Source organism: Tachypleus tridentatus, chromosome 6 (assembly GCF_004210375.1).
Source record: "Tachypleus tridentatus isolate NWPU-2018 chromosome 6, ASM421037v1, whole genome shotgun sequence".
Taxonomy (NCBI): domain Eukaryota; kingdom Metazoa; phylum Arthropoda; class Merostomata; order Xiphosura; family Limulidae; genus Tachypleus; species Tachypleus tridentatus.
In genome coordinates, this window is record NC_134830.1 from 10,305,033 (window position 1) to 10,326,689 (window position 21,657).

A 21,657-nucleotide genomic window follows, 5' to 3' on the forward strand; every position below is an offset into this window, starting at 1 on the left:
CCAGAATCTGCTCAGCCTATCTTTGTTTTAGACACATTTTACAGTATGTTTCCATCTCCTGACATTGTTTCTTTATTATTTTTTTGTCTCTTTTGAGATTGGGAACTTGAAAGCCTTCCCATATCCAGGTTTTAATTATTTTATACTTTAACTTACAATCACACATAATTTCTTGATGGTTTTATGTCTTTTGGATCACTTTTACTACTTTCTATTTTCTCCCCTACATGGTTTTTAAGTTTTGTTTTACCCTATTTACTCTCTTATGGGTAGTATTTATCTTTTCTCACGTGTTTCACATCCATTTAGGAATTTTTGTGAGACATCTTCTCCTTCTTCCTTCCAAGTTGGGGTTTTGCCATCTTCCATTCTTTCCCTCCATATGTAGCTTCTTTTCTTTTGGGAATTTCTTTGGTGGAACAAGACTGTTTCATGTCCACTATTTATATGGACTTACATGCAGATTTTTTTTCTCTCCACTGTTTTTTTTTGGGGGGGAGGGCTCCTCCTGTACATTTAGCATCACATGGAGTGTCTGCCATGCTATGTTAAATTTTTGTTTTATTCTAGTATTGTCATTGTTATTCCTTTAAATTTCCAGAAATTTTCCCATCCTTTACCTGTTCTACTTATGGGTTTTCTCCATTTGTCTCGTTTGCTCAATGCTGTTTGTGGTTTCTAGATTGATCAGCCCCACCTCAGTCATTTCTTGGGTATTTTCTGTTTTTATATGTAGTATTTGATCACATTTAGGTTTGCTATTTCTGTAAATCAGAGTATGTCTACATTGTACATTTTAATTTTCCATTTTTTGGGACATTATTTTAGGTTTTTTCACCTGTAGTAGGCTTCAGGACAGTGGTCTCCAGATGGATGGTCTTATTCCTTTCACACCTTGGCACTTCGTTCAGTCCAATGTGCTTTCCTTCACTCTTTTCATTTGATTCAGATTTGATTAATCATGTTTTATTTTGACTTTTCAACAGTGGTGGTTTCTATCACTATCCAAGGGGATGTTCTTTCTTCTTCTTGTGGTAAACAGTGGATCTCCCTTTTTGAACTCATACACTTCATGTACATCTAGTGGAAGATCATGTTCCAGGTTTTCTTCCTTAATTATCATTGCCTTTCTAGTGCCCTTACATTTTTTCTTTAGAAATGAGCCTTTGATTTTCCAAATTTTTAATGGCTCTACCTTCTGTTGGGTACTCTCCCACATGAAGTTTTTCAATTTATTATCAGTTTCCTTGTAATTCCCTCTTTTATTTTTCACCTCTAGTGTATCATTTCTTTGCCTTTACTGGTAGTACATTCAGACAGGATTACATCCAGTTTCTCATGTTAGTTTTGTTTCTCTTCACCCATCATCATTTTTTCGCAAATTGTTTGTTCATCCATATCCCTCCAGTTCAGGTCTTTCTGATTTCCTGGCTAGCACAAATCTGAGTTTCTCTGCTGTTTTGGCTTGAATATTTCCTTTGTCCAGGATCAGATTTATTTATCTTCATTTTGTGGTTAATGTGATATACTCTTTTAAACGTTTTTGTTTCTTATGATCTTCCACATTTCTTCTCAAATTTATTTTTCCTAAAGGTAAGTCTATAGTATTTCAAAAGTAAACCTACTTGATTTTTAATTTTAAATACTGGATATCCCTAATGTGTGGCTTTGCAGAAGAATAAGACTTCAAGAACAACTAATAAAGTAAATATGGGAAAAATTATATTTATTTACAGAGCCAGACTTCTGGGACACCTTGTATGCGTATGTGTAAACTTAAGTCTGTATACAGATTTGATTCTCATGTATATTGTTCACTTCTTAGTTTTCTAGGCTTACTTCAAAAGAGTACAAAATTGGGGAAAAAAACAACAAAAAAACTTAAATTTTAATTCAATTTCTTAAGGTTTTTGTAATTTATTTGATACTACTTTTGTGCAAGTAAAACAATTCCTTTGTGAAAATGTCTACAACCTACACAATATGTAAAACAAAACCAACCTTGAAACTAGAGTGACCTTTTTTTGGCTCAGCATGTTTGGCATGATATACACAGAAATATTTACGGTGTCCATTCAGTGACAGTACAGTACCAATGCAGTTCTTTGGGTTGATATTAAGTTCTCTAGATTCTCCTAATGTCTGAAGAAGAATTCGACGGTACCAGTCTAGATTCTTCTCCACCACGAGAAAAGCAAACATCAAAGACTTATTCCTAAATAATAATAGGAAAGACACTTGTGTAAAGATTTCAAACTTCAAGAAAAACATGTATACAAAAAGAAAAGAAAATAATTATTTGAAAAATGTGATATTCATGTTTGGGATAGCAACAGTTGTTCACACACTCACACAATGTACAGAATCTTAGAGCTATTGTCAGAATCCTTTATACAGTAAAACCTGTCTAGGCTGGAAATATCAAAATTTTGCAGCATTATCTTAAGATTTCTCTTATAAAAGGCCCTCTATATGGCAGATACTGCGTAATGCAGATGGAAAACTATCTTTCATCTGTCTCATCTATCAACAAGGAGGATTAAAACCTAGGTAAGGCAAAAAATTGTTTTTAACTAAATGTTAATAAATTCTTGGACATTTTGTTACAGTAAGTATTGGTTAAATTTATTCTGTTCTTTTTTCTGCCATCATTATTCCAAAGGTCATTATTTGAAAAAAACAACTGACTGTACTTTTGGTCACATTTGCTGATGGAAAACTAGAGAAACCATGGGTAATAGGTAAAAGTGAAAATCCACACTGTTTCAAAAATTTAAGGAAGAATCAACTTCCTGTGGAATGGAAAGCAAATAATAAAGTGTGAATGATAAGTGCTATTTGAGGAATTTTTGAACAAATTAAACAAAAGAATGGAACAAGAAAATAGGAAAATTCTAGATTTCCTAGATAATGCAACTTGTCACCCAAAAGTTCAACTTTCAAATGTTTGTTTAGTCTTTCTACCTCCATGTACAGCATCAGTTCTACAGCCACTAGATAATGGAATTATACAGTGTATGAAATTGAAATACAGAAAATTGATGCTTTAGCATATTATTGCAAACACGGATGACTGTAAGAGAGCATCTGAAATGAACATTGATATGTTAGATGCAATTGCATTTTTGAGTCATTCAATCGAATGCGTAATAAAGTGCTTTCGAAACTGTGGATTCATTCTTGATAAAGGCAGAAATTGTGGAGAAGGTGTTGTTATGACGATTCTAGTGAAATCCAAACTCTGATTGAGAAGATTGAAGCAGATGATTCTGTGAATGTTGATAAGAATGTTTTAACAGAAACTGATGAAATTGATTTAAAATCTATAATAGAATCAAAAGATGGTAACAGTGTGAGAGATTCAGAAGATGAACAAAATGGAAAATATAGTGAGGAAATGGAAATCCTACTTCATCGCAAGTGTTAAGTTATATCAACACTATAAAATTGTATGCAAAAATGAAGGGGGAAAATGAACTTCATGAAAAGGTCATAGAATTGGCTTTCTCTTTTACCTCATGACAAAGCCCATTAAAATAAACGAAACAGTTGATATTGGACACTTTCTTCAAATAAATTTGATTAAGATTTTCTGTACTTGTGCATATTTTGAATGTCTATTATTGTTCTTATTCTAATAAATATAGCATAAACAGTATAATAACTTTATTCACAAATGTCTTACTTCTCTTGAGTCAAGAAATTATAACCTTCTGCTCAAAATTATATATAATTAATGAAATGCACGTTCACTGTGTCTAAGCTGGAAAACCTGCTTAAGCCAGAAATTTTATTTAGTTCCATGATATTCTGCCTTAGACAGGTTTTACTGTATAATGTTCTTTCACAAGTTAGATTCTAAAATTTTTAAACCTGAAATACAAAAAAATAAATTTCATAAGTAGTTTAGGAGACTGAATTACAGAAAATGATTCTTATGAAACCCAATTATGAAATTAAGGATGAAAAGGTGTTCAGATACCATAAACACTTTAAGATGGAATGTTTGAAACCAAGAAATATATTATTACAGTTTTCAAATAATAAAAAAACAATGAGAATGAGCTAATAAGAATTTTTGCAACTGCAAGAAAAGTAGGGTTGTTACATACAGTAATGAAGGATAATAAACTTCATAATCATACGTGTATGGTAACCTAAAAACACTATTTGTACTGTGTTGATGCTTGGTTATATAGATATGGAAAGTAGGGTTGTTACATTCAGTAACGAAGGATAATAAAATTCATAATCATACGTGTATGGTAACCTAAAAACACTATTTGTACTGTGTTGATGCTTGGTTATATAGATATGGAAAGTAGGGTTGTTACATTCAGTAACGAAGGATAATAAAATTCATAATCATACGTGTACGGTAACCTAAAAACACTATTTATACTGTGTTGATGCTTGGTTATATAGATATGGAACAATACCACTTAGTTCATGTTAGTTTCTCAACTTGTATCAGTCATATACTACAATTTATTAATAATTACATGCAAGCTTATTTTATACAGACCATATTTTGATATAATTCACTGAAACAAACTTGCATACTAAGAGGAGGACATTTTAAACATCTCGTTTGAAAAATGTATCTTACATGAATGTATGAATGACCTTTACTTGCATGCATAGTATGTTTTACAGGACAAGATAAAAATTAAAGTTTCATATTATGAAAAATGACATCTTGTATTCAGTTTACTTATTATCCAAGAGCTTCTTGGTTACATCTACTTCATGAAGAAAGTCAAAAGAGATTTTTTATAAACATACAAGCATTCCTTTTCTAAGATGTAAAACATTCTACAAATGCTAGAGAGACAAGAATTTTAAAGCTAAGATTTTATATTAACCAAATGACAAACAAAACTAAGTATATTTTAAATACATAATTGATTCATTGAAATTAGTTTCACTACAAATATGCCAACAGTTACAACATGAGCACTCTTAATATAAATGTGGTAAGAGTTAGAAACTGATAACATAAAGCTGTCTGTAACAAGTATGGGCTCCATGATATTTACAGTTTTTGAATCTGTGAGATACATTTATGATCATTCATTTGTGGTATGATATAGGGGATTTCTTTTATCTTGTTCAATCAGATATTTATATCAGAACTGTATGATGGCCAAACCATGGGTTTCTGGTTCAAAATATTCCATCACAATCCTAACAGTGACACTTAACATTATCATGCATTAGTTCCCCTCACAGTAATGCAACTAGGTAAAATACTACATATATATATATCAAACAATTTCTCTAAACCACAACAAAGTCACAGATTTGTTCACTCATTCAAAACATTGATCAAAATCAAGAATGTTTAATGAACAACATGTTCCTCTCAGAATCTCTAGGTATGAATTTATGAATCACTGAGAGAAACACCCAACCTTGACCATTATGTGAAGAAAGAAAACACCCAGAAGCATTGGTGCTAGTTCTGGTGATTTTTGTTCAAACAACATGTGCACTCAACTATCTGGTTGAAGCAAGTCTTCTTGACCTTAAAAATTGGCACTGGAAGTCGTATTTTGCATCACTGCTAATACCATATTTCCCCAAATATAATGCACTTTTTTTTTGTCATTCAAATTCCTCTCGAAAAATTGACTGTGCATTATATTTGTGTACATTCACTACTGTTACACATTTTACTAGAAGCTACCACTAAAAACCATTGAAGCATTATTAAAGGTTTCAAAAATTGTTGTATATCCAATGTTATGGCTGAGATGGATGATGAAATGCAGATGGAATCACAAGATGATGAAGCAAAGGTTGAAGGAAGCAAATCCAATGAATCTGATGGCAGGAGAATTTTAGTGATAAAGATTTATGTTAAAATGAACAATTAGCTTGGTTTATTACCACATACAAAATTTTCAATAAATTTTATAAAACTTACACACACAAAAATGTTCAAACATTTTTAGTAGATTGACAGTTACTTATTGTACTTGGAAACTATTCAACACACTTTGTATAACTGATGTGTAGAAACAAATTGTCTTCAATTTAATCTTTCAAAACTGTGTGCACATGGTATCTGGGCATATATAGTAACTTCATTGTTATCTTTAATTTCATTATGAGTCTTTCAAAAAGACCTCACAATTCCTATGGGCTGTTTTGTGTAAATAATGGGCATTATGCTGAGTATAATACAAGCTGGTTGGCTCGTAACCTGTCTCCTATAATGAAATTGGATATGCCAAAACTAGCTTCTGCATTTCTTAGTGTTTGTTCAGTTTGAAACATTTTCAATAGTTCTGATAGACTATGAGTTTTTGTATCATGAATCTTCACTCACACAAAATACGTTTATATTAAAATAACCACTAAAACTGGTACAATCATATCCGAAGATAAAATGAAAGGCCTGTAATTAGGCAGGTCGTACAAATTTTACAAAACATCCATACATTTTCACAGTATTTGTGAACTATACCTTTTGTTTATTTTTGGACAAGACTCATTTTAGTTCTCTTAAGTTTTTATAATGGTAATACTATAGTTAATGGTGTCATTTTGGTGTAGTCTTGTTTAGTATTAAACCATAATGGTAATACTATAGTTAATGGTGTCATTTTGGTGTAGTCTTGTTTAGTATTAAACCATAATGGTAATACTATAGTTAATGGTGTCATTTTAGTGTAGTCTTGTTTAGTATTAAACCAACTGAATTATTTCTGGTATTAAATTTCATTTCATTCTGTCTTCTTTGTTTTTTTTATAGCAGACTTGGGCCAGATAATTTGACTACACTGAATTTGTGCTTAAAATTTATGCAAATTTATTTTTTCTTTATTGAGTTATTGGGATATCTTAGTAACCATGAGGGTAGGGGTTTCCTATAAAAATTTTAATATTTTGTATTCTTTTATAAATTATGTGGGTGACAGCTAACTTACTAGTAAAATTCATACCACATTTAAGATTTTCTCAAAACAAACCAATATCAAAAGTCATTAAACATTGGTACAATACATCCATATTAACTCTCTTTTTTGGAAATGTTGAATAAAACTGCATTTTATTGTTTTCAAAACCAACTACATTTGTTATTTTTCAATCTAAATTAATGTAAATGGTTAAAGATTTTCCCTCACTTTCTTAATTTTAAGGTTTTGATCCTCTGATTCCAGCATCCAAGACAATATAATAAGTAATTTTGAGGTTTTGATCCTCCGATTCCAGCATCCAAGACAATATAATAAGTAATTTTAAGGTTTTGATCCTCTGATTCCAGCATCCAAGACAATATAATAAGTAATTTTAAGGTTTTTATCCTCCGATTCCAGCATCCAAGACAATATAATAAGTAATTTTAAGGTTTTTATCCTCTGATTCCAGCATCCAAGACAATATAATAAGTAATTTTAAGGTTTTGATCCTCTGATTCCAGCATCCAAGAAAATATAATAAGTAATTTTAAGGTTTTGATCCTCTGATTCCAGCATCCAAGACAATATAATAAGATTTAAAAAGTTGATCTCAATTTAGAAATGACAAGAAAAAAACATCAGTTGCTTACGTCATCAACTATAAAAGTTACTTTAAACTATCTGGAAATATAATAATGTTTTTATACTTCATACAATGAACATATTTCATACAGTTATAAAACAATAAATTCATACAATGAACATATTTCATACAGTTATAAAACAATAAATTCATACAATGAACATATTTCATACAGTTATAAAACAATAAATTCATACAATGAACATATTTCATACAGTTATAAAACAATAAAATCATACAATGAACATATTTCATACAGTTATAAAACAATAAAATCATACAATGAACATATTTCATACAGTTATAAAACAATAAAATGCCTGGTGAAAGTAAAAAACAAACAACTGGATAAGATTAGTGGCAACAGATAAGTAAAAACTATTTCACAGAAAATTCTAATCAAGATATATCTAATTATTCTAAGTACATGATGTTGAGCAAAAGGAACTTGCTCATGGTCTGAAATTTAGTGTTCCTAATAGACTTAAATTTGAAGATTATTTATTACAATTTGAAAAGTTTTTGCAAACACTGCCATACCAATATATCTGGAACCAATCAGAACAATCTTTAAGTAATTTTAGAACTTTGACTGCTTTTAAAACTTATAACACTGATTTCAAACACTTTAAGTTCAGAAGAAACTGTGGTTCCACCATATTTGTAAAATGATTATACTGACAAAAGGAGGGCTACACTGCAACAAACTATGAAGAGATAAAATCCTTAACAAATGACAGTACTGGCATATTAGACCACTAGGGCATTACATAGGAATCCTCTATGGGTTATCAAAAATTCATAGATAACCAGGGAATTACACAGGAATTTTCTATGGGTTATCAAAAATTCATAAAGCAGAATGCCTCTTGTGACCAATAGTATCTAAAACTTGAGCTTTCAACCTTTTCACAATGGATGAAGGTTCAAAGTCAATTTCATTGTGTTTGTTGACTCACATTCAAAACTTTATTGAACTTATGTCAATAAGTTTGGAACCAAATTGTAGATTATAACTCAAAGTTTAATATAATGTATGAGTTAATGCCTTAATTTAAAAGTAAGTATTAAAATAATACATTTAAACATACATATATACATCATAAATTTACTTATAAAAACATTCCACCAGTACCACAAGATGGTCTACCATCTACTGGTTATGTACAACAAAAGGTTCAATCTATTTGATAAGAACAAGTCAACACAATTATGAATGACACTTTAAATAAACCATTATGATGTAAGATGATTTTAAGTAAAAAAATAAAATTGGCCTTACTTTCTGTAAGGGTAGACAATTTTGTAGAACTTGGGCAAAAGCTTCGATTTCGACTCTTTGTCTACAAAAAGTACAATAGTCCTAAAACCTGGTTTCAGTAGTCGCACCAACCCATTGTATGTCTCACCTCTCAGTTCGTGTATGTTCAACTTATGTTCTTCTCTGCAAATATTAAGGAAATATTAATGAGTTAGTAAAACATATTAAGGGTGATATTAAACAGGATATAATAAAATTATTTTGGACCTTAACACATCTGTTTAAATTCTGTCTGATAATCATGCATCTTGACAACAGTCCTGCATCACAGCTTACACTGTAAAAGACTCTATCAAAAGCTGTTCAAAATGCAAGAATCCTCCAAACATGATTTCCACAATCCATCCAGTGTAAAGAACAATGATTTCTTAGTGTCTGTTTCAAGAGATTGTTTACACACAATCCACACTACATCTGGAAACATGACAAGTATGTCTTTGTGTAGAATACTATGAATACCCATCTCATTCTCTAGTTATTTGAGGTATGCCATAACCAAGATGAAGGTGTGACTGGTAGTTCATTTTGTTGCAAACATACACTATGTCAGATTCATTTCCTGAAAGAGACTTTTATTAATTATATTCCAAAATTTTGTTTGAAGCATACGGATGGCTTTTGTAAATACCTTTTATGGTCATGGATTCTTACATGGTATAAAATGCTGCATATTGCTTGATATGATTTGGGTACTACTTGTTGCAGGTCTTTTTCTCAATGGTCCTGAAGTTCTAAGTAGACCCATATTCTTTGCTTTCCAATACCATTAACTATAAGAGATATTGCAATGTTGAAAATCTTAAATCTCTAATCACTATAATATTTGAGTATGAATATTTTGTATCAGAAATAGTTGTTATAGACCATTCCGAAAACAATAAATTTCTGGTTTTGCTACACTACATATAAAATGCCAACAATGTTTACGTTTCCACCATAACTTTATATCAGGTATCATAACCATGTGTCATTCTGAGTTGTATATTCAAAATCAATAGTATAAGATACAACCAACCAACATATAGAGCCATGTGTATCTTAATTACAAGTCCTTTCACCCAGTAGAAACTAAAATTACTATCCCCACAGACTAGTTATTAAGACTTAGATATTCATGCTCTAATGATTATGATTTAAAATTAAGGAGTGACAAAATGACATTCTTATTTGAAAAAAAAAAAAAAATTATCCTGTTAATGCTATTGAAAAAACCAGAAGTAATGTCTTAGAAATTTCATACAATCTCCGAGCCAAAAACAGAGATAATATTGCTGGACTTACCTTAACCTCCTTTCCAAAGGCACATTACCAGAATAATATAAAATCTTCACCCTTCTAATGTGTTTACTAACCCTCTCATTACATCTTCCAAACATAACAGTACATCATACGTCTCACATACCAATGACATCATGACTTCATCCACAAATAAATTACAAAAACTATTTTAAGGGTCACTTCACTCACACATTGTAGTTCATCAGTGATTAAGAACAAAACAAACACACTGTGTAATTATGGTATGCAGGCATACTGTGCATTTTTTTATCTTGTTATTTTAAAGTAGAAAATTTTAACAATTTATTCTGTATCTATGCTGTTTCTGTATAACATAGGGTCTAGAAAGTTGTTAAGTTGAATTTGTTCCAGATAATACCTGTTATGCCTGTGGAAGATTCTATTATAATGATGCATTTCTTGTAAAAACATTAGATAGAAACAGCATCCTTCACTAGCAGGTCAAATAATGTCTTAAGATTATGAAATCCCCTGGAGGAAAATCCTGAAACAAATATATTTATCCACATCACCACGAATATAATTATTAACATGATAGTCTTAACTGAGCATGTCGTTTGATGCCAGATATCAGAGGTGGGATAGGAGATATTTGACTTGTCTCTCTATGCCAGAAATAATAATCTGGAAATTCATACTGTATATCACCTTGCATATCAATTTCCTTTTGTACAAACAAAAATAAAGAAAGACATAACATTATCTGATTGAGGTGCTTATATAGAGTACCAGGATAGAGGATGCATTGATTAGGTGAAGAATGTCACAAGACAGATACTGATAGATTTTTTACCTACATATCTAGATCACAATGTATTTTGAGTTCAAATATTTATTAAGCAATTAATGCAAAAAACTCTGGAAAATAAATGTACCTTGATTTTCCACAAACACCTGGTGGCTGCTTTCCTTCTCGTCGATATTTTTCTTGTATGTTCCGTTCTTCAAGTTGACTGAAAAATATTTATCTTTATTAGAGTACAAAGTTATCAAAAGTTTATGTAGTTATTATAAATCTAACAGTTAGGTTATTACATGTAAGTATCATAAAACATAACACTGTATTAATATTTCATCAAATTTCTTACTGAACTCCATTTGATTATTGTGGTACGAAGGTATACTGTGCATTTTACATCTTATTTTAATGTACAATTTTTCAAAATATATTGTTTATTCTGAATTTATACAGTTTTCACAAAATGCACGGCCAAGAAAACCATTGAACTGGCTTTTTCTAGCTGTATTTGTCCCCACAGGTACTGTAATATGTAATGCTGCACATTGAGCAATTATACAGAAAAAAACAGCAGTGTTCTTCACTCTTAGGAAAAATAGTATACAGAAATTAAAACCCACATCATGTTGAACGAGAATGAACAGTCATGAAGGTAGCATGAGTTTTTGTTGGTAAGTGTGCTTTTTTTATTAATTAAGAAACATCAGATTTAAAACATTACAGTGCTGGATCTTATGTAAGTTGACTGATGGAAAACATCTTGAGAGAAAAAAGCCACTTACTCAATACACAAGTAAAGTACAAGGAAACTGTCTAGCATCTTACTTAAAGTGTGCATACTGTTGTTTTTTTGTCAATTAATTTATTAAAAATTGTTTCATTTGTATCATAGTTTATCCAATTTGTTTATTATTTAGCTTAAACTCTGTTGATTTAGTTAAATTAAGGAGACTTATCCTGTCAATCCTTGTATTATAAGGTGGACTGTTTGTGAAAGTTAACATTTTCTTAAACAGAAATTATATTTCCAATAGCATTTACCTCCTTTCACACTTATAGTTATTACTTGACTGCCAGGATTTCTTTCTCTGCTCATCTCAGAGTTGGTCTGATTTATTTTCTCATTTGCTTTTGTCTCTTACAACCAACTTAACTTCCCTTGACAATATTCTTCTGACACTCTCCACATACATAATTAATTTTTCTGTGCCTTCTTTTAGTCTGTTAGCTTTTCATTTTCTATGTGCAACAAAAATTAAATCTAAATTATTGCCAGAATGTTGATGACCAGTCTCAGTTGCACCCTCAAGGTCCCCCAAGAGGATAACCATAGAACCGAATGTGTCTATCTCACTGTATACAAAATAATTAACAATCTCAACCAAAAGTGATCCCCCTCTGATTGTTGTGTGAAACTAGATACCAGAGGTGAAATATGAGAGAACTGATTTACCCCAGTGCCAAAAACAATAACTTGGGAATTCATACCATAAATTATCTTGCCAATGAAAATATTTGTTCAAAAAGTTATTATTATAATGAAAATCAACAAAATAGACCAGTAAACATTCAAAGTATCCCTAAGTGATCATAATACCAGAAAAATTGTTAATGATGTTTGTCACGAAAAAGTGATAACATTAACTAAATAAAGTGGTTATATACAACATCAGGATAGAGAATGTGCTTACATGGAACACCAGGATAGAAAATGTGCTTACATGGAATACCAGGATAGAAAATGTGCTTACATGGAATACCAGGATAGAAAATGTGCTTACATGGAACATCAGGGTAGAGAATGTCCTTACATGGAACACCAGGATAGATAATGTGCTTACATGGAACACCAGGATAGATAATGTGCTTACATGCAATACCAGGATAGAGAATCTGCTTATATGGAAACACCAGGATAGAGAATGTGCTTACATGCAACACCAGGATAGAGAATGTGCTTACATGAAACACCAGGATATATAATGTGCTCACATGGAACACCAGGATAGAAAATGTGCTTACATGCAACATGAGGATAGAGAATGTGCTTATATGCAACACTAGGATAGAGAATGCACTGATGTAGATGGAATGAGATAATTATTAACAATGACAAATGAGGGGGTGTAAAAGACTGGAGCAAGAGAGAAAAAAAAACAGACCAATGCTTAAATTGGTGAAGGAAAAAACCTTTGCAGTTGAGTAACAACTATAAATGTCGAGTTAAGTTTGATTTGGAAATCAGCATAACCTGAGAACACCATTTTACCAAATACATGTAATTTATATTTTTAAATGTTTCATTTTATATTCAAGAAAAGTTTTATTTTGCATGGAGTTAAAAAACTACTAAATTTATATGAAAATACCTGTATCAAAATATTGATACTTGCAGAAGAGAAAATCTGTATGTTACAAGAACAGTAAAAAAAAATTTGCATTTCATTAAGACAAACACAGATATATATATATATATAGAAAAAATAATGGAAAAAGAAAGACAAAACTACAAAAACTGAGTTATTCAATATTTAAAAAATGTTAACCCTATAACATACAGGAATAATCTGTCTGACTGCTCATTTTCGAAGTAACTAGAATATGCACTACACCAAGATCAAACTACTGATCAATTGTGCAGATCAATCAACCAATAGCTGTTTAATGGATGAATCATCATTTTGAAATTTTGTGATAATAATATGGTATAATCTTGAAGAGAAAATCTAGAAACAATATTTTTTTACTGAAAATTAGCCTAAATAATATCAAAACACACAAAAATATCACCCAAAATAGCTTAATACTGAATGGATATTCAAGAAACAATATAATAAAGTGTTTGAAAAATACTTATTAATGACATATTTCTAAAAAGATATGGTCATACTCACACAAGATAAGACATGACATAGCCCACAATGATAACAAATGCAACAGACAAGACAATAGAGATGGCTGGAAGGACTTCTTGACGACTGATGTTGTCACGTAGTAAATCACCCATGATGATAAACCTGTTTACAATGCGACTAAAGAGTCCCCTTGCTTGTTCATCAGATAGAATAGCAACTTTAGCATGATAGGGTAAACCCTCTGTTGTTTGTATCAACTTTTCTAAGTTTTCTTCTAATTTCTTCTTTGTATTATTCATCTGTAATTTTCATATAAAAGTTTTTCATTTATCAGCACAATATTTTTAAAAAAATGTTACACAAGAAAAATCAAATACAACAAACATCACTTCTTCCAATCTTTATTAAATAATAAGAGTTTTAAATTATAAATATCTTATACAGTAAAAAGTGTTTGGAAGCTTCTAGTTAACTGCAGCTAAAAATATTTTCTCCAAAATAAGCTAATTGATTATTATGTTTCTAACATGGGAAGCATAATTTCAAATTTATCAAAAATGTGAACTTCTGTAAAAAAAACATTTTCAAAAATTGTTCACTTTTGTGCATTGGAATTCATGATAATTCTGTTTTTCATTAACACAAGTACATGGGTAATTTTTCAGTGTTGAATACTGTAAGAAAATGTTATTTTTATATCTAATAAGGTAAACAATAACTTACTTCATTAATATAAATAAAGACTGATAACTTTCTTAAGTTAACATGCCCCTATTAAAACTCCAGTTATACAGATTTATTAGACTGTTTGAACAATGAAGAAAACCAGTAATAATTTTAAGCTTTCAAAGCAAAGGCTTTTAAAATACTGATAACCTACAGGAAGACAAATAATTTTATAATGAAGGGACATAAGACTGGATAACTGAAACAAATTAGCTTCTTAAAAGACTTTGTATTGAATATTTAACATTTAAACCATAAAACAAATTATACTTTAGAGTTCTTATACACTAAGAACCAATTCTGTTATGAGAATATAACAATTCTTATTATTTATTTTATGATCTCAAACTTAATTTCACAATCTATGAATATGGTTCTGTTCTGGTCTACATACTGAGCTATGCTCCAATAGAAAATATTAATCATCTTTATTCCTTCCCATTTTAATATTATTATTATCAAAGACAGTAATCAGGCTCTTTGATTTAATTATAATGAACACCTCAATTAAAAATAAAATTCTTAAAACATTTGCCTGCATTTTACAGGTTTGATCTGTATTATGCTAAATGTCAATCCTTATTTACACGAAACAACTTGTAAATGAGTCATTGCTGAAAATTATGTTTTTTACAAATGTTAAAAAATACTTATATTTATCACAGGTCCACATCAGCTTATACCCTGAAGTGTAGAACAGCTTCAAAGTTAAATATATCTATGTGGTTACAAAACAGAATTTACTAGTCCAGTATATTTTGGCCCATAATTAAATAATTTATAAAAAAAATCAGTTAGTATATATTTCTAAAAAACAAACATAGTTTCCATACCTTAGATCAATTAACACATACCTTTCTGATAAGCACAGTTTTCATATTCTAAATTAATTAGAACCAGCATCATCTACTGCACCAATTTTCATAAAAATATAAATTAGACACAATGAACTTACAGCGTCTGGTTTTATAGACCATTTAGCATCTAACCACTGGTAGCGAACTTTGTCAAATTCTTGTCGCCACAATATTACAACGTGAAGATCTGGTTCCTTTGGAGCTCCTTCTCCTGTTGACAAGGCATTTACAAATTCCTCCTGCTTTTCTTTGAAAACAAACATAAACCTGTGAAATTAACACCTTGCTTGAGTTTATATGTATCAGAAATACCTACTGACATGAGAAAAAAGAAAGATCTTTAATGAAGTATCATGAAGAATAGTAAGAGGCAAGACAATACAGTTGTCTTCAAAGACTGAATAAACTGAACTAGAATATAACTGTCTACTCATCTAAATAGCATCTCACTTTATAGCGATGTACACATGAGCATTCATAGAGCTAGAAATAAAATCAACAAACAAGTACATGAATCTCAGTGAAAATAAAATGTTTACACTTATATTTGAAGTAGATGAGTTTCTTTCTTCTTTCAGCATTTGATTATTCAATACATGTTTAACATTCCAAGACCAACTACTTTAGATTTCACACCTAGACCAATAACAAACAACAAGTCCCAAGATATAACAAACTACAAAACTTTATATTGCCACACACCACATGTGAAAAAATAACCAACATCTGGAAAAAAAAAACTTATAACAAAACACACCATTCCAGTAAACACCAAATTTATTCAAAAACCAGGTACAAAACTAAAGTCCATATTATGTAAAAACTACACTGACAAACATAACACCAACATAATTCATATAATACAATGCAACAACTAACACAACTTCTATACTGGAGAAACAAGCAGAAAATGGAAACTAGATTCAAAGAACAAAAAAAAAACACCTTCACACATTTTTGAACACTGCAAATAAAAAACACAGAACATAACCACAGAAAACACCCAGATACTAAATGGAGAAACAAATGTAAACAAATGCAAAACTTATCAGGCTACACTTATCAACTTTTTCTACTTTGTCTTTTATATAAATAAGAAAATTATTTAACTTACAACTCACTGAGAATGTTACATTTCAATACATTACCTACTCTTGTTGACAAACCTTAAACATGTGGCAGCAGTTCATGTGATCAGTTTTATTCTTTCCTTTTAACTTTGTATGTGATAACATTTTTGATGTGTTTATTTCTAGATGGCACTAAATGTAAGCAAATTATTCATATATTTATTACATAAGTCATAATCAAATTTTAGCTTTTACTTTTTAGTATGGTAGCGTAGAATACAGAAATGTGTAATGTCTTTTCGACTTCATCATGTTTTTAATAAATTAATTTTTATGCAGTTACTTTCACTCTATAGCAGCAATGCTATTTGTGAACCTTGTTAACCCCTTCTGTGATTGTTACTGACTCACATTTAATATTCAATTAAATCACATTACTATAAATTTATTTTAACAAAATTATTATTGTCAAGTACAATATAATTTAAAGTTTCATATTATTTCAGTTTAAATTCTTTATTTTAGAAAGATTACATCTAAAACAGCAATTAAAACCAGTTTTTAGCTGTCACATCATCAACTCATTGTTATAATCCAAACTTTTAAGAGCTCTTATGCATGTAACCAAACTGTAAGTAGCTAATAGACACTGATAGTTGAGACAGTCAAATGTACAAACATTACCATCTGGAAACTTCCCAAGAATTTCTCCCTACCTGAAATGTTGCAAATGTTGTCAAAGCTTAAAATCTACCATGGCAACTTGCAAAGTCAAAGGTGATATTAAACAACACTTTAAGGTATGACAGACTTATAGCCAACAAAACGATCAAGTTTCTCATTATTTACTTAATATCTGAAGAAATGTATGGTTCTGTACTGCGGGATAGATAAGTTCAGTTCGTTGTTTTCTTGAAGGATATGTAGTGCTTGGCAAGTGTTTCTCACCTTATATGGATTAGTTTGCTAGATAGTCATATTGCATTTAGGTTTTATGTTTATATCTCAATTAATTATGTATTATTTTTGTTTTAAGATGCATATTTGAAAGGTCTGATGATTGTCACATGTTAAACTTGTTGCATTTTGTATTGTGAAAGTATCTAAACAAGATGGCATTATTTACATTTGTAAACATTAGTGACAGAATTTGTGCACAAGAGTTGCCCTTTAATAATAATAATAGAACAGAACCCTGCAGAGACAATCTGGTGTATCAGTAACAATAATAAAAGGCAAATAACTGGAAGTCATAATATCCTTGTACTGAAAACCTGTTTCTGACAGTTATTTATTTCCACTCATATATTCTTGCTTAGTGTTATTTTCTATTTATAACACTTTTTCTGTATGCCTTTCACTGTTACACATTCCTTGATTCATACTCTCTAACTGCTTCTTGTATGCAAATTATCATGTGACACACTTCTATTAAAAGTAGTAAAACACAGATGACTCTGTCTGCTATTCTTCCCAACTATCACTTTGAGTTGAGACAGCACCAGTTGACAGTGGGGAGGAAGGGTTGGAAGTGTGAATAGAAAAAATTCCTGTTGGAAATACATTTTTAGTACAGAAAAATTATAGCTTTCAGCAAAATACTTCAATTATGCTCATATAAATAGCTACAATCCCACAGTCAATAAGTGAAGGGAGAAAGTAGAAATATTCTTAAAAACTGAACTGTTTAAAGGACACCCAAATGAGAAGACCCTCTAACGAGAGGGTTATACTAAAATACTGTACTATTTCTGTAAGGAATATACTCTTTGCCCAAATGTTGAAAAGGTGTAATAGATTTGAGCAGAAAATGGTGAAAAGCACATACCAATGGGTAAAAAAAAGGATGTGCCCTAAGGATGTGTTGATCCTTGGCTTTCTTGTCACAGAAGAGCTTCTGACTGTCTTTAGCTACATAAAAACTTTCTTAAGAGAGTTGATAGGTCTCCTCAAGATGATTTCTGAGGTCTAACATGAACTGTTATATGTTCCTCCCTTCTGACTGTTCTTCTTCTGTTTAGTTCTTTCAAAATATGCATTGGATTTTGTACTGTTCTTCCACATTGTAATGTGAAGAGTGAGAATTCTGTACTCACTTGTGGGATTTCTTGGTAAGCAAATAAGTGATGTGATCTTCCTTGGCTATTTCAGACTCTGCTGACTCTCTCACAAAATCCATTACATCTGAAGTAGTATGAGGTGGTAAAGAGTGGCCTAGTGTTGATCAATTCAAAAGTGAAATGAGTCCATTTGTCACTCCAGACTTCTTTTGGAAAGCCTACTCTGCACAACACTTCCAAGAGTAGGCTTCTGCTACTCTCTTCACCTTTGCCTTCAGCAGTGTTATGGTTTTTGGGTAATGTGTCACATGTATCAGTTCCCCTTGTTGGACACAGGTGCAAGTGATTAAATGAACTTCACAGCTACTCTGATGAACAGCTCTTATATGAGTGACATATTCACCAGTGGCACCTTGGGTACATTTTCTCTCAGTATTGTCTTCTGGCAGATGTCACATTATCTGCAGAATCTAGTCACACCCCTAATGACCCTCCAGCTTATGGAAATTCCTGACAATTTTGGCTGCATCTTCTTTGCTCTTAGGTGTCCTCTCACAATCAACTGACTTTATCAACTTATTCTGGATACTGTTGTTACTTTGATCTGTTTAACTTCTCCAGTATAACAGATCTGGTGTAGCATCCTTTTCTGGTTCTCTGTATTTTGTAAATCCCCTTCCTCTTAGTTTCATGTTTGAGTTTATCCAAGCTATTGTCCTAAAGTTTTGCAGAGAAGAGTCTTTCTTCTGTGTGCTTCTTTAAGTTCCCATAAACCTATGTTTGGGATGTCACCTTTCAAGGTTCAAAGGGGCTTGCTTTATTTTCTTGAGCTCTTGTGGTGGTTGCAGATGCCTAATCAGTCTCTTTTTCTTCCTGATTCCTTCAAACGTCTATGGCCTAGTATACTGCCAGTCACCAAGGCATCATTATTCTGGCTGTGTGAAACTTTCTCACTGTCATATCAATCATCACACACACACAGCTGTACCTTGCCTGTTATCTTGTCATCAAATACTAATCTGGTTATCATTGCTGCACCAGTCTCTCATTGGATTTTCATTTTTTTTTGTCCAAAACATAGTTCTTACCTACTGACATGTTGTTGTTTGTTGGCACATCTTGACATTTTAACATACTCCAATCACCAATGGCACTGTTGACCTATTCGCTAACTTGAGATGATCATTAATAATACATTGTTTATTCATGGTTACAGCATTTCCTTACTGTGGTGAAGCTGATGAGTTGTCTTTATTCTGCTTTTCCTGGCAGTTGCAGCACCAATTGTGACACGCTTTTCTTGTTTCTTGTCAGCACCATCTTTGTAAGTAGTTCCAGCTGATATTTCTGCTGTTACTTGTTGATAACAAATTTGCACTCACTCAAAATGTGCTCCATTTTATAACAAGCACATCATCTACTCTCTATTTTGTCTGATGACGTTTTTCTCACCGCAGGTGGCATCAGTTTCTGGTTAGACATCTTTGGTTTTGACTTTGACTGATTATTCTTTTACTTGCCAGTTATACTCCCTTTATAGACTCCTATATATGGTTCTGCCATATTGTCATCTTGTCCACTAATATTGGTGCTTTCTCTTTTAGGAATAGTGACTTGTCAGTGGAGCTGTTCATGTGTTAATAAATCTATCAGTCCTATCTTTATAGTCAGTCCACCTTGTGATATATCACTGAAGAAGTGCCACAAACTGAAGTATTTTCTCAAGTGTTAGGTTTGACCTCTCTGAACTATTGGTGTAAACTTTCCATAGCAAAGTTCATAGCATTTCAACAAGACTACTTTCGACAAGTCAGAGTCAAGATCATGTTGTTGTTTAAAAAACTCTCATCTCATAGATTGCCACCTGTGAGTCCAAGTTACTTCCCCCTTCTCTATCCACTTATAAGTGTTAGTCAACATGATTATATTGTGTGGTTATGCCTGTTAAATTTTTTACCACCACTACAGCCAATTTATATAGGGCCACTATATATGGCGTTTAACATGTAATCTGATGGTCGCTGGTTTGAATCCCAGGTGGCACCAAACATGCTCGCCCTTTCAGCCGTGGGAATGTTATAATGTGATGGTCAATCCCACTATTCATTGGTAAAAGAGTAGCCCAAGAGTTGGCAGTGGGTGGTGATGACTAACTGGCCTTCCCTCTAGTCTTACACTGCTAAATTAGGGACAGCTAGCACAGATAGCCTTTGTGTAGCTTTGTGCAAAATTCGAAAAGAAACAAGCACACAAAAATAATAGTACAGACCCACGGTTCTAGAGCAGGAAATCAAATGTCTCAAGAATAAATACCTTCCTGTTTAACCCTATTAGAACTGACTAGGAATTTTACTCATAGCTAAATCACTTTCATCATATTCTGTTTCAAAAACAAAAGTAGCAGATGAAACTGTTTAAAATTTGACAAGAGCATTTCTACAAGATTGTAGTGATAAAATATTTTTATTTTTTCTTCTAGTTCTATTAAAAGAATTCATAACTTAATGTAGTTGGACTTGGATTCTGAATAGTTGACCTGAAAGGTGAATTTGTATATGAAGTATAAAAATAATATTTGTCATCATATTTATCTTACATTTCATTTATATAATCACTAGAGCCTTTTAAATGAATATCAAGTGTTTTCTCTACCACACCACTAATTGTAGTTATTATCATCAATGTGCAGTGCAATGAAATGTTTAAAATTAAAAAATGAAAGTATTTGAACACCTATTAGCTCTTCATAGAAGTATTCTGAAACTTGGATTTTTAAATATGCATAATTTCATGTCTTTACCGTTTCACTTACAGCTCATTTTTAATTTCCCTTTCGAATTCTTAGTTTCTTATTACTTATGATGATCCATTAACTGGTAGCCCCAGAACTTTACTGTTATTATATGACAACTCTCACATACAGACTCATTTCACTAATGCTTTCCAGATGCAAATGATGCCACTCTCACAAAATAGGCAACAAGAAGTTAAAAATAGTAAAACATTTAAATATGATTTTAAAAACATAATCAATAAATAATTAACTACAAGATAATAGTAAGACCTAAATACAACTTAACTGCATTTCTAACTGTAGCATATTTAAATAAGAAACTGCTATAAGTGCTATAGTCAATCAAGCATACAATAATAATGGCAGTTACATGCACACTCTGAGG

General features: G+C 31.4%; 1 protein-coding gene across 2 annotated transcripts in view; it reads right to left on the reverse strand.

Annotated features, from left to right (window-relative positions):
* l(3)80Fg (dnaJ homolog subfamily C member 16 l(3)80Fg) overlaps positions 1-21,657 on the reverse strand; it is a 77,085-nt gene that overhangs the window by 8,603 nt on the left and 46,825 nt on the right. For both annotated transcript variants that reach the window (XM_076503288.1, XM_076503289.1), the window contains 5 exons: positions 15,447-15,615; positions 13,805-14,064; positions 11,047-11,124; positions 8,834-8,995; positions 2,002-2,215 (listed from right to left, as the gene is read on the reverse strand). In XM_076503288.1, coding sequence (XP_076359403.1) covers positions 2,002-2,215; positions 8,834-8,995; positions 11,047-11,124; positions 13,805-14,064; positions 15,447-15,615 — 883 coding nt within the window. The remainder of the gene's footprint in view (positions 1-2,001; positions 2,216-8,833; positions 8,996-11,046; positions 11,125-13,804; positions 14,065-15,446; positions 15,616-21,657) is intronic.